Source organism: Taudactylus pleione, unplaced genomic scaffold, assembly GCF_031769625.1.
Source record: "Taudactylus pleione unplaced genomic scaffold, aTauple2 ptg000644l, whole genome shotgun sequence".
Lineage (NCBI taxonomy): Eukaryota > Metazoa > Chordata > Amphibia > Anura > Myobatrachidae > Taudactylus > Taudactylus pleione.
In genome coordinates this window covers 1073041-1086777 of record NW_028285046.1, presented here as the reverse complement: position 1 = coordinate 1086777, position 13737 = coordinate 1073041, and the positions used below count along the sequence as shown (strand labels likewise).

General features: G+C 44.5%; 5 protein-coding genes across 5 annotated transcripts; 3 read left to right on the top strand and 2 right to left on the bottom strand.

Moving 5' to 3' along the window:
• Nucleotides 1-4831: 4831 nt before the first annotated feature.
• LOC148478923 (histone H3-like) lies at nt 4832-5242 on the top strand. The gene has a single exon (XM_088455204.1). It carries the CDS (start codon nt 4832-4834, stop codon nt 5240-5242), a length of 411 nt encoding a protein of 136 aa, XP_088311330.1.
• Nucleotides 5243-5871: 629 nt separating this feature from the next.
• On the bottom strand, nt 5872-6264 carry LOC148478922 (histone H2A type 1-like). Its single transcript, XM_088455202.1, has one exon. It carries the CDS (start codon nt 6262-6264, stop codon nt 5872-5874), a length of 393 nt encoding a protein of 130 aa, XP_088311328.1.
• Nucleotides 6265-6619: 355 nt separating this feature from the next.
• LOC148478921 (histone H2B 1.1-like) lies at nt 6620-7000 on the top strand. Its single transcript, XM_088455217.1, has one exon. It carries the CDS (start codon nt 6620-6622, stop codon nt 6998-7000), a length of 381 nt encoding a protein of 126 aa, XP_088311343.1.
• A 1314-nt stretch (nt 7001-8314) lies between these two features.
• On the bottom strand, nt 8315-9041 carry LOC148478920 (histone H1.2-like). Its single transcript, XM_088455199.1, has one exon. The coding sequence runs from the start codon at nt 9028-9030 to the stop codon at nt 8374-8376; it is 657 nt and encodes a 218-aa protein (XP_088311325.1). The 5' UTR covers nt 9031-9041; the 3' UTR covers nt 8315-8373.
• Nucleotides 9042-11159: 2118 nt separating this feature from the next.
• LOC148478919 (histone H4-like) lies at nt 11160-11471 on the top strand. The gene has a single exon (XM_088455201.1). The coding sequence runs from the start codon at nt 11160-11162 to the stop codon at nt 11469-11471; it is 312 nt and encodes a 103-aa protein (XP_088311327.1).
• Nucleotides 11472-13737: the final 2266 nt, after the last annotated feature.

Here is a 13737-nt window from a genome sequence, read left to right as displayed (position 1 = left end):
GAAGCAGACCACAACACCATAAACAATATCCTCTCATCAAAGGAACACTGTATGTAGTAATCACATTCCTCTAGAGCAGTGATTCCCAACCACGGTCCTCAAGGCACACTAACATCCTGGTTTTAGTGTTAGCCATGCTAAAGCACAGATGGTTAAATCAAAATAACTGAGGTACTAATTAAGTATGGCTATCCTTAAATTCTGGACTGTTAGTGTGCCTTGAGGACCGTGGTTGGGAAGCCCTGCTCTAGAGAACTGATCACATTTGGATTTAGTAGTTGTTGCTTAATTCATCTTCCTTCTCAATTCCATGGTCAGCCCCAGTTGTAAAGAATATTAACTGAAATAGAAAAAGTACAGTTAAGGGGAAATTCAATAACACATTTTCACTTGTACCCCATGCAGGCACACAAACAAATATCAAATAAATATGAAGAATCCGCACTTATCTAAAAATATGTATAATATGATATAGATATATAGAAAAACCAAAATTATGGTCAATCATACAATATTTATTTATTAGATGACCCTCTATTGGTGGTGCACCCAAAGAATTTATGTGATACACATACAAAAAATTGTTGCGGAGGGCAACAAAAGACAAAAACTATCCTTTTGGGACACTCTTGAAAAAATTGTTATCTGAAAAATAGATTAATAAAATTTTACTTTTATTTCATTCCCTCTAAAAAGAGTAATACTAAATACACTCCAATTGATTAACATTGCTTAACATTTAATAAAACCACACAGATCATACTGAGATATCATATATGAATGAAAGTGGAAGTTGAAAATTTCTCTCTAATAAATCGCTATAATAGACCCTGAGGCAAAAAGATATATATATATATATATGTGAGTATAAAGATATATGAATATACTCTAGCCCTCAGGGATAGGAACCACTCCAAATAAACTAATAATGCAACATCTGAAAATAAAAAAAATAATATATAAATAATAATCACAGTGCTGTGTACTAATACAGAATATTCTCTCTCTGCTTTACATAGAACAATAAATGGCTTTTCTCAGTCAAATTTATGCACTGCAATTGCCACAAATATATTCTTTATACCAATTAATCAGATGTCCCTGATTAGTAATAGAGATTCAATCTTAGCGCAAGTACAGTATGTGTAGATGAATAAATACAGGCAGGATCAAGTTGCTACAGGTTAACGAGAAACTGGATCGTAGTAACCTGTCAAAACCCAATTGGGTGTTGGTCAGTAACCCCATCCTTGGAATAAACAGGACTTGTCTAAGACACATACAGCATTGAACATAGAACAAAAAATCATTGAATCTAGAAACAAAATATATAAGTTGACATGAAAATAGCAGAAGATGCAGTGAAAATCACAAGGTTAACCTAATGAAAAAGAAATACATCATTGAATTACTCATCCCTCGTTGAAGCAGATCTATGATGTCATGCTGCTCAATAACACATGTTAATGATGTATAATTAAATCACTTGTCCCTGATGGAACAGATCTGTGCTGTAATGATAAACAACCATATCATATGATCACATAGGTAATACAATTTATACTGAATCATTTCAGAAAATATGGGAAATCCCAAATCACCTATGTCAATGAGTGAAAAAAGTAAGATCCAGGGTGACAAGAGGAGCGACTGTCCACTTCTACTTTCCCCTGTCTAGGCATCAAACAGGGGATGAGAGAGAGGAAAAGGCTGACCCTGGAGGAAACAACAGAAGCACTTCTGCTTTCTGGAAAATCCGCCGTGTCTAACTCCTGTTACCATGACGGCATTGCAGGAGAAGTCACCGGCTTCCTCCCAAATGGGAGAGCACTATGAGGGAGAGTGAAGGAAAGTACCTTGTGGAAGTACCTTGTGGACACAGGTCCGTGTATGAGAGGTTACTGGAGCGGTATGTATAGCAGCTGCTGCTCATGCAGCTGATGGCAGGAAGGATGCGGCGTTCCGTCTGAGGCTTGGTCACCTTATGTCTCTTGTTTGATTAACCTGGTGCGATAATTTCACTAATGCTGTTTACACACTGGCCAATATATTGGCCGATCAATTCATCAGCCAATATATCTGCTGGCCGTCATCCAGTGTGTACAGACGATATGTCTGTGAACGACATCGTTCACCGACATATCGCATTGGCTGTGCTACACAGCCGATGGACAGATATGTCTGCAGACACACATATCTGTCCATCAGCAAGTGTGTATGGGCGGCCTACAGAATACAGCCGCGGGGAAGGGGCAGGAGAAGCAGATGATGGCCGTTCAGTGTGTATGAAAGACCATCATCTGCAGATCACTCTGGGATAATAGAATTAGACAGGTGACAGGAATGAAGGAGGTAAAGAAGAGGGGTGAGAGGAATGGGGAGAAGAGGAGTCAGGTAAAGGAAAGGTACATGATATGTCACCCGATCCTGCTGATTGGACCGACATATCATCCACATCAGCTAGTGGGTAACAACTAAGCGTGACTCTGCGCACTCCTGCAGGTCGTCCATCGGGGTTGTTCCGTCGGCCTGCATGTAGGGCCGATGGAATGACCCAGATGTTGACGCTGGTATAGTGGATGGAGCCGGTGCCCAAAATATCGGGAGTTCGGTCACCACATCGTGCAGTATGTATCAACCATCCGATATATATTGTGTGGTCGGGTGTCGCATCGCTGGGTACACACATCGGCAAGTGTGTACCCAGCTGAAGACTGGCAAGGGAATGAGGTATGAAAAGAGGGAGGAGGTAAAAATTTGGAGGCTGGTGTAGAGGGAGAAGAGCAATGTAGACAGATAAAGCTGTGCACACACTAAAATATTTAGGTTAGAAAAGAGGGGGGGATAAAGGAAGTTAAGCAGGTAGAGAGTGAGGACAAAGAAACACCCCCATAAATGGGGCTTTTTTGGATAGGTTTGGGCTTATTTTTTACTTATAGGATGCTTGTTTTCCATTTCAGAGTTGGCAACACTGTATGTCAGTACCTTTAATAAGAACAAGGATTACCACCAGCTAACATTAAAAGCTGCATCTGTGTTATTTTGCCTTTAAAAACAGTGTAATTATTCGAATCTATCAGTTTAGAACTAGTCAGCCACCAACACTGATTGTGCCAATATTCCAAACAGACACTACAGCCTCTAACATGGGATAGTCACCTCTAAGAATGCTTGAACTTACTCAAGAACACAAGTTTATAATGTAACACTGACACCTTAGTGACCAGCGTTGGCATGTGTCTAGATATGAAATTTAACCTTGCTTTTTCCACTACACTTGTAACGACCAATCAAATAAATCAGCAAACACTTGCGGCGCACATAAAGAGAGAAAAGTGACATATTAGGAGCGAATATAGGACATTGTGTTAGTAGTACTAACAAATAATTCTAGCGCTCTCGCAGAAGAGATGGGCGGTCCTGAAAAGGACCTTTGTGTTAGTTGAGATTAGTTGCGCATCAGAGTTTAGCCACCGAATCCATAGAGAGTGCGGCCCTGGCGCTTCAGAGCGTACACCACATCCATAGCGGTGACCGTTTTTCTCTTGGCGTGCTCAGTGTAAGTGACAGCGTCCCGGATAACGTTCTCCAGGAAGACCTTCAACACCCCGCGGGTCTCCTCATAAATGAGACCGGAGATGCGCTTCACACCACCTCTCCAGCCAGGCGACGGATGGCGGGCTTGGTGATGCCCTGGATGTTATCCCGCAGAACCTTTCTGTGCCGCTTGGCGCCTCCTTTTCCAAGCCCCTTTCCACCTTTACCTCTGCCAGACATGCTATAGCTGTGGTGGTTAGAAACCCCCGCACTCACTCGAAACAAAGGGCCTTCAAAGATGCTATGCAATTGTTTCGGCTATGTCCTCCTCTTATACAGTGTGGGCGGACCTAGTAGGAAACCTCTGGGCTATAAGGGAGGAGTCCTCCTGTGCGTCACATCCTGCTCCTTGTGACATCGCTAATATATGGACAATGCCAGTTGCAGAACGACTTTTCTTGCATCCATTGCTATTTTAATCAATTCAATAACTTATCCTCCAAATGAACTGAGGCGGTGAATGTGTCTAATGATATATGTGTTCCTATTAGATGGTGAATATGACATCATTGTCCCTAAGCCCAGCGAGTTCCGTCTCCTTCCCCAAAAAGGTCTCTCCTCTCTCATTTTGAAATATCACTTTTCTGGATTTAATGCGGTCTTACCTGTGATCACCTGTTATGCAGTCTCTGCGGAGACTCTCTTCCCGGTGAACATCATTTCCGATGCACCTGGTTATAGCTGCCAACAACATGTCAACATTCGATAAGATAGAGAGCCTGTGAAAGTGAAAACCTGTACCTGATGGGGGAGGTGTTGGGAGAGTCACCCGGTCTTTGCCGAATTTCCCTTTCCGCTGTAAGCTTTGCCATCCCTCTGACCACAGCCACCACATAGAGCTGCGTTGTTGACAAACAAACAAAAGAAAGCTGTAAGATGCCGATACATTTTAAAACAGGGATAATAATAGTGTGTGGTAACAATAGCCTTGAATACATTTCGGAGTGATGTTAAGCAATTATCTGGTGTAAATGGCAACATTATGGTGGTCTTATGAATTTATGACTGATTTCAATCCCGCATCGGCCTGTTACACACTATTATAACAAAGGAGGAAAAATACATTCTTGGCGGTATTTTTTGAAAATTAGAAGGACTCCAACTCAGCCAATCAGGATGGGGGGCGTCCTCATATCATCAAATGCTAGCGCAGTACTGGCCATAAATAGAGCTGTTGCCTGCTGTGCTCTTCATTCATTCTAATTCTTCCTCTGATACTGTAGAGTATTCAATAATGGCCAGGACCAAGCAGACTGCCCGTAAATCTACTGGAGGGAAAGCTCCCCGCAAGCAGCTGGCAACTAAGGCCGCCCGCAAGAGCGCCCCAGCTACCGGCGGCGTAAAGAAGCCTCACCGCTACCGACCAGGGACTGTTGCCCTCCGAGAGATCCGCCGCTACCAGAAGTCCACCGAACTGCTTATCCGCAAGCTGCCCTTCCAGCGTCTGGTACGGGAGATCGCCCAGGACTTTAAGACCAACCTGCGCTTCCAGAGCTCTGCTGTCATGGCCCTACAAGAGGCCAGCGAGGCTTATCTGGTCGGGCTCTTCGAGGACACCAACCTGTGCGCCATCCACGCCAAGAGGGTGACCATCATGCCCAAAGACATCCAGCTGGCCCGCAGGATCCGAGGGGAAAGGGCATAAATATGATACTCGGCTCTCCTATACACGCAACACAAAGGCTCTTTTCAGAGCCACCACACCTTTCTAAACGAGCTAAAGCATAAACTACATCTCAATTGAAGTGGAAGGCCGTTGTTAAAATCTCAGTTCCGTTTCCCCTGTAGGTGGGGTCTACATGACCAGTCGCCTTAATAAGTAGCCACACATCACACAGCGTTTATTCTGTAGTTCCCCGCACATTCCTGCCGCTGCCTTCGACAACGGCAGAAGTTCCTCATCTAACCAGCGTCAAGTAATGGCAAAGGGAACAACCAGACTATAATAAGACACAAGTAGCCGTTTCAATGCAAGTTAAAGCCTTTACAGGGAAGCCTAACATTCTGATTCTATACGTTACAGTTCACGGAGCTGCTCTCCTGTCCAGAACCACCAACGCGTTCTATACATACTCAGCATTATATGGCTGCAGGTCTCTGCACTATTACAAGACCTACATAATGATATAAAGCGTATAATGGCTCTTCCACTAAATCGGCCTCGTTTACGCGCATCTGTATATTTTTTAAAGCCATGAATAAGCTCTTTAGGGACGTAGTGGGTGGCTCTGAAAAGAGCCTTTGTGTTGCGGGGACGAGTGTCTAGTAGTAAAATCACTTGCTCTTAGCTGCCTTGTGGCTCTCGGTCTTCTTGGGCAGCAGCACGGCCTGGATGTTGGGCAGGACGCCTCCCTGGGCGATAGTCACCCCACCAAGCAGCTTGTTTAATTCTTCGTCGTTGCGCACAGCCAACTGTAAGTGGCGGGGGATGATGCTAGTCTTTTTGTTGTCGCGGGCTGCGTTTCCGGCAAGTTCCAGGATCTCAGCCGTCAGATACTCAAGCACTGCAGCCAGGTATACCGGGGCCCCGGCTCCCACACGCTGAGCATAATTTCCTTTCCGCAGCAGACGGTGAACGCGACCAACAGGGAGTTGGAGACCGGCCCGAGATGAGCGAGTCTTTGCCTTAGCCCGGGTCTTGCCGCCTTGTTTCCCTCTTCCAGACATACTCTGCGCACAGAAAGAAAAGTACACTCAACCTGATTGAACTAGTAACGAAAATGAGTTTGCATTGAGAGCTTACCCTCCTTGTTATATATATACACACTCAGAACGGATCCACTGCTTGCTCTGTGATTGGTCTGCTTAAACAGCAATTAATGGAATACAAATTCATGCACTGACCAATCAGCAAATGAGGGTTGGCTGTTTGAGGCCGCCATTACAACACGTGACACGTCTACCCAATAGTGCATCTAGCATGGGTAAAGCCTTATTTGCATGAGCTGATTATAAATACAACATGTCTGGGTTACGTTAGTGATAGGTTTTCTCCTTTGTTCTACAAGGTGGTTCTTTGAAAATGCCTGAACCAGCCAAGTCTGCTCCTGCGCCCAAGAAAGGCTCCAAGAAAGTGATGACCAAAACCCAGAAGAAAGATGGGAAGAAGCGTAGGAAGACCAGGAAGGAAAGTTACGCCATTTACGTCTACAAGGTGCTGAAGCAGGTGCACCCTGATACCGGCATCTCTTCCAAGGCTATGGGCATCATGAACTCCTTTGTGAATGATATCTTTGAGCGCATTGCAGGGGAAGCTTCCCGCCTGGCTCATTACAACAAGCGCTCCACCATCACCTCCCGGGAGATTCAGACCGCTGTACGCCTGCTGCTGCCGGGTGAGCTGGCCAAGCACGCCGTGTCCGAGGGCACTAAGGCCGTTACCAAGTACACCAGCGCCAAGTAATTTGCACCCTTTCCGTCCCATACGAACACAAAGGCTCTTTTAAGAGCCACCCACCTCCTCTAATCGGGTTGTAACTATTACCTTTGCCTTTTATTGAGCTGTTTCATAGTAACCTAGGCTGTATTGTCTGACTCCTTTTTAGTTTTCTTTTTTTTGAATTTGTTGTAAGTGCACCTTGTTCCTAATACCCACAGTTATAAACTAGGCCCACTGTTCAGCACAAGCTATTCTCTATATAGTTCCCGAAGCCGGACAACTAAAGCGCAAAAAAACACTCTACTTGAACGAGGATAGAGGTGATTCTTAATCGATGATTGATTGGTTCCTCCAATGGCTCTGCAGTAGCCTAGGGTGACCCTTCTATATTCTCAGCACGGCCGTTACGTACCGGGGTCCGCAGCAATGTGGGTGATATCGTTAGGCCCCAGAATTAGGGGTATGGGAAAGAAGGCGCCACAGGAAGGTTTTGCGGGATATCAGCTATTGTATCACAAAGCCTGCCATCCGACGTTAGCCCGGAGAGGAGGCGTGACGCGCATTTCTAGCCTCATCTACGAGGAGACCCGCAGGGTGCTGAAAGTATATCTGGAGAATGTGATCCGGACGCCGTCACTGACACCGAGCACGCCAATCGAAAGACTGTGACTGCTATGGATGTGGTCTATGCTCTCAAGCGCCAGGGCCTCACTCTACGGTTATGGAGGTTCAATAGTTCCAACTGATCTCGTTTTCAAAAATCCTTTTAAGGGCCACCTACAATACTCCTGCAAGGAGCTTGATGAACCTGCTGCTTTTATTTTTTCCCCCTGTATGCATTGTCAACGCCGGATACATACTGAACAGAGTAATTTATATTGTAGCATATAAGAATACGGTTGCTGTTCAGCTCCCGTGCAGTTTGATCATCATTAACAGCAGCAATAATATATGGCGCCACATGTGTATAGCAGCACCTTTCAAAGTGAACAAATGATAGGTGCTCTTGAGGGTAGTAAAGAATTAGATAAAAGTACAAGGGAATGGAGCGCAGAAGGCGCTAGTCTAGGTCCTAGTACACAACAAGGCATTATTCAGCTATTGTGGGTGGCTAGAAATAGTAACCATGCATCCGGTATACCTTTCCCCAGCTGTCCTGCTGCATTAGCGCTATTCTATAACCCTGCGTTACAACACACAGGTCCCAAGATTAAGGCAGTGACTGCTGCTCTGTAAATCCTGGAGATTTCGTTAATATTTTACTGTAGCTAATAAATGAATTGTACAGAGCGCCCCTTATAGGCCATCACGTGCCTACAGCTCTGCCGAGAGAGGGTGGGTGGCTCTGAAAAGAGCCTTTGGTGTGAGAAAGAAGAAGGGCTGCAGCAGCTCCTCCGTTATTTTTTTGCCGAAGCTTTCTTAGGCTTAGCTGCCTTCTTAGCCGGACTCTTGGCAGCTTTGGGCCTCACTGCCTTCTTGGCTGGACTCTTGGCAGCTTTGGGCTTAGCTGCCTTCTTGGCCGGACTCTTGGCAGCCTTTTTAGGCTTCACGGCTTTAGGCTTCTTTGGGCTTTTGGCAGCAGCCGCCTTTGATGGTTTCTTGACCTTCTTCGGGCTCTTGGCTGCACTCGGCGCTTTCTTGGGCTTCTTCGGGGATTTGGCCACTTTCTTTGCCGCAGGTTTCTTGGGCTTCAGAGACTTCTGGGCGGCCTTCTTGCTTTCCAACTGCTTATTGAGTTTGAAGGAGCCGGAAGCGCCGGTGCCTTTCACCTGGGTGAGGATTCCTTTGGTGACCAAACCTTTTACACCCAGTTTGACGCGGCTGTTATTCTTCTCGACATCGTAGCCTCCGGCAGCCAGAGCCTTCTTCAGGGCGGCAAGCGAAACCCCACTGCGCTCTTTGGAGGCAGCCACGGCTTTTACGATCAACTCGGAGACGCTAGGACCAGACGATTTGGGGCTTTTCTTGGCTGCTCCTCCAGCTTTCTTCGTCTGTCTTTTCTTTTTGGTTGCATCCTCTGATGAAGGAGCAGCGGCGGGTGCAGTTTCTGCCATATTTGCAAAACCACAGAGTTTACCAACTAATAACACATTACACGCAGGACATGATGATGTCGCTTATATACAGTTCAGGCTCTGCTGTGATTGGCTGCTGAGCGCAGTGCGTTCTGAGCTCCCATTGGCGGAATATGTAGCCGTGTAAATACTTCCCTGTCTGTGTGTAAGAGACATTCTGCTTTCAACTTGTGTTTCCATAGCGCAGAAAAAGAGCCTTTTATACGGCATGAGAAGAGAAACGAGTTGGCTCCCGGCGCCACACGCGTGCTCCATGTTCTCCACTGACCCTTTATGGTGAATGCTTTCTTTGGCGCTGCGAAGGAAGCCAGGGATAGCCAGTGGAAGCTCACCCACACCAGGCTGCAACTGCTCGGTGTGCATCCCATCTCTCCTTTTTTGTGAGGCTAAAATGTGCTATTGTGGCTCTTTTCTGTCCTCCTGGCCCTGGAGATAATGAAGGTGCTCTGCGGCACAATCTGTGCAGAACAGGGGACATATTGAAAGACATAAAGGTGATGTGTGGGCTCTTTAAGATATGCATACATAGCACAGTCAGCTACAGGTTAATCCTGCCTGGGATTCTTCGGGGTAGTGGAGAATGTTGAGGGCATTTTCCCTAAAAGTTCCTATAGTGATCCTTCTTGTTAGTCATTTATGTGTATTTATTAAGATAAATGGATATGTAAAATAGAATGATGGTGACCTGATCTCATTACTTTATGATTTAAAAAGGGAAGTGATGGGAGCCATAGGGGAGACAAGAGGAATAGACTGGGGGTAGACTGGAAAAAATATGAGTTGAAAGATGGTAAAGTGTAGAAGAGGGAATTACAGCCCTGCGCACCAGCGAATGACGGGTTCAAATACTAGTGTTGTAATGAAACATTATCCGGCCTAACAGTATTGTATCAAGTGACCTGTATTAAAATTTGAACATATACACTTTCTCTGTGACCTCGAAGTCATTGGTGTACGATTCTAAGCCATCATTAAGAGCCAACCACATCTTCCCTAATCGGGCTGTAACTAGAATGGTTTGAACTTGGTCCTGACTTCAGCTTGGCTGAATCGCCATAGCCACCTAGTCTGAGCTCTTGATTATAGTGATAAATGTTTAACACCGAACACTGACGGGTTTTTGGTGATATCCAGAAAGAAAAACTAGTACCAGGGAGTGAGGGGCATACAAAACACTCTAAAACCTCCGGTTACATATATGGTAATTGCCTCTGCCGCAAGTAGAAATGTATGCACACAGATTAACAGTGCTTCCGCTTGTAATCTTACAGCACACTGTTTTAATTTGGATCCCAGCAACATTCGTACTCACAGGACACTGGTGGCATTGTGCCTGTGATACCATCTAGGAGATCTATACTGAGACACTGCATGACTGTCTGTTGGAAGTAAATAGAATTGAAACCATTAATTATATTGTAAGAGAAGAACTAATTGTTAAATTGAGTACATCAAGGTGTTTTTTTTTTTTAATGCACATACCCACCAAGTGTGCAGGTGCTGTAAAGATTAATGTAGGTCAGAGCTATCTACTGTATGTGTGAAAAAGAAAACTGCTAGTGCTATTTAATACAGCACAAATATGATCACTACCCTTGTTAAATGAAAATCTGGATAAAAGAATAGCAGCACATTATCCACAACTTTTACTGTATCCTAGGAAGAACTATATCTATATAGACTTACAATTTTAATCGGATCTTGAGTCCTGTTTTCACTGGAAACAGTCAGGTAGAGGAATTGTTAGGATCGGTGTAGTCCTGCCGCTGAATTTCAAAGACTGTAAAGTATCTATGTGTATCTTAGAAAGAGCTACATATTTCTGAATTTGCAACTATATCCATTACAGACGGTCTCAGGCAGCTAAATTGAAAGCATATCAAAGTTACCCTGCTGCTGATTTTTCAGAGCCTGCAGATTAATGGTAAATAGTAGCCTCATGTGGAAAATAATGTTGTGTCTTTAGGAAAGAAAGGGAGGGCTTCACATGACTCCTCCTCTCACAGATGTAAGTCACCCATCAGGTCCGCTCTTCCTCTTAATAAAGGGCAGCTGACTGACTTACCGCTTAGTCTTTCTCTTAGCAGCTCCTCACGAATCTGTAGGACATGTCTGGCAGAGGCAAAGGCGGTAAGGGGCTCGGAAAAGGAGGTGCTAAGCGGCACAGGAAGGTGCTGCGGGATAACATCCAGGGTATCACCAAGCCCGCCATCCATCGCCTGGCCCGGAGAGGGGGTGTAAAGCGTATCTCCGGCCTCATCTATGAGGAGACCCGCGGGGTGTTAAAAGTTTTCCTGGAGAATGTTATCCGAGACGCCGTCACCTACACCGAGCACGCCAAGAGGAAAACGGTCACCGCTATGGATGTGGTCTATGCTCTGAAACGCCAGGGCCGCACACTGTATGGCTTCGGGGGCTGAATGCTCATACCAATCTAATCCCATCTCCCACACAAAGGTCCTTTTAAGGGCCGCCCATCTCTTCTATGACAGGGCTAAAATAACGCACTGCTATGACTATAAAGCTTGGCGTGAAAGCCTCCCCCCATCCCCGACTCTACTGCACACCAAATCAGTGCACATGCAGGTGAAAGTGTTGCTCTCTGAAAAGATTATATTGCCCTACAGGTGCCTTCATGTTTGATGCTGGCTGTAACATTTGTTTCTAAAATGACACGCAACAGTGTTGGTGATGAACTAGTTCGAAACTGACGGATAATGTCATTCTTCTGATTACAGAGGAAAAACGGCAAAAAGTTTACTATAGGCATCCCCTTTTTCTCTATAAAGGCACTGAAACCCTTGGCCTGCCTGAGGAGGGTCTCTGCTCTGTTTTGTGGCAGAAGAATAACCGGTTTTATACAATTATCTCAGCATTAGGATTCATTCTCAGATTTGTCTCATAAAATATTTGTCAGACTGCAGAGAGCATTACACTGGGGCAAAACAGTGATCAGTTGTAGCTAATTGATACCTTCCAATCTTTGAAGTTCCAGGAATCAGGGCAGGTGGCATGGCCCCGTCTCCATGGGGCATGGCCATATGCCGCGGTGGCATGTCTCTTTCCAAGCTTTAGGCTGCTCCTTACCCTCCTTTCCTTCTGACACCTATTCATTACCACATGTACCAGTGGAAGGGGCACACACCACCCACACTGGTATACAGAGTTGCAGTGAACAGAGAACATCTACAACTTTTCCACCCACCAGACGAAAGTGTTTCAATTGGGAGGGCAAGAATAAGCCCTAAAATGAGGACTGTCTTGTTAAATTTGGGATGGTAAAGGGGGTACGCATATTTTTGTTATTATTATCTCATATACTGGCTGTAACCTTATCGCCTACCTCAGAAATTATAGTAGGTGACAAATAAAAGTGATTAAAGTAACCCCAATGTCTCTGCTCCTCTCTCAAACAAGCAGATATATACTTTTTACTCCTGGATTCTCCTCATTTAGTGGTTCTCAAACTCGGTCCTCAGGACCCCACACAGTTGACATTTTCTTGGTCACCCAGCAGGTGCACAGGTGTTTTCATTACTCACTGACACATTTTAAAAGATCCACAGGTGGAGCTAATTATTTCACTTGCGATTCTGTGAGGAGATATGGAAAACATGCATGTTTGTGGTCCTGAACCGAGTTTGAGAACCTGTGTCCTAATTGATGTTGGAACACATAAGGTTGTTAATTAATTGTGCAAAATAATCTGTCTTATTCTATGTATTCTTCATAGGTGTGATTGCTTTATTTAGGCTTTCTACTTTATTTTTATTATATTAATTTTGCACATATAGCTGCATTACTGTAAAGTATATAGACTGGCCAGGCATACCCAGCCAAGCCCCCTCCCCGCACCCTTTTATGTAAAGGCCCCCATACATCAGAGATTGATTGCAGCAATCGTGCAATTTGCAATTGATTGTGTATAAAAATATTTCCCTTTTTTCAATCGATTGTGGCAATTCTGCAATCGATTGAAAAAGGGAAAGATTTTTATACACAATCGATTGCAAATTGCACGATTGCTGCAATCAATCTCTGATGTATGGGGACCTTAAGATACACACTAATAATGCACTGATTTGTTAGTTGCATCATCTGTGATGCTTCTGCTTGACATCCTGGAACAAATTCAGTTAACTCCAAGACACCGTCAGGGGAAAGATCCTGTAATTATATCTATACTAATAGGGCAGCATGGAACCTTCACTGAAGAGGTCTGCCTGGCTAGCATGGAGTAAATTGCCCAAATCAGGAAGGAACGTATTGTCCACTCTTACAGCCTTAACAAGCTCCACTCAGAGGAAAGGTAAAAATGGAATACAGAAAACCAAAAAGGTGGTGGAAATCCATAGGGAAGCCATGCATGTCTTTAAAATACAATTTCATGGAGTGCTTGGACTCCTAGAAACTGACAAACTGTGAGGATGACACTTGATTGCATCATTTGTCACAACATTAAGTTCTAAGTCCAGTTGGAAGAAATTTATATTACTACTAAAAAAAAAAATCTCTAATTTGCATGAAGAAAGACCACACATGGTGCTATAACATGTTTATTTTTTATTCTTCATACAATGGTTGATTTTGAGTTGAATAGTTACTGTAGCCAAACTTCAATATTCCATACAATTTTTTAAAGGCCAATAAGGTGCATTGAGAAACAGCTACACTTCCCTGTATATT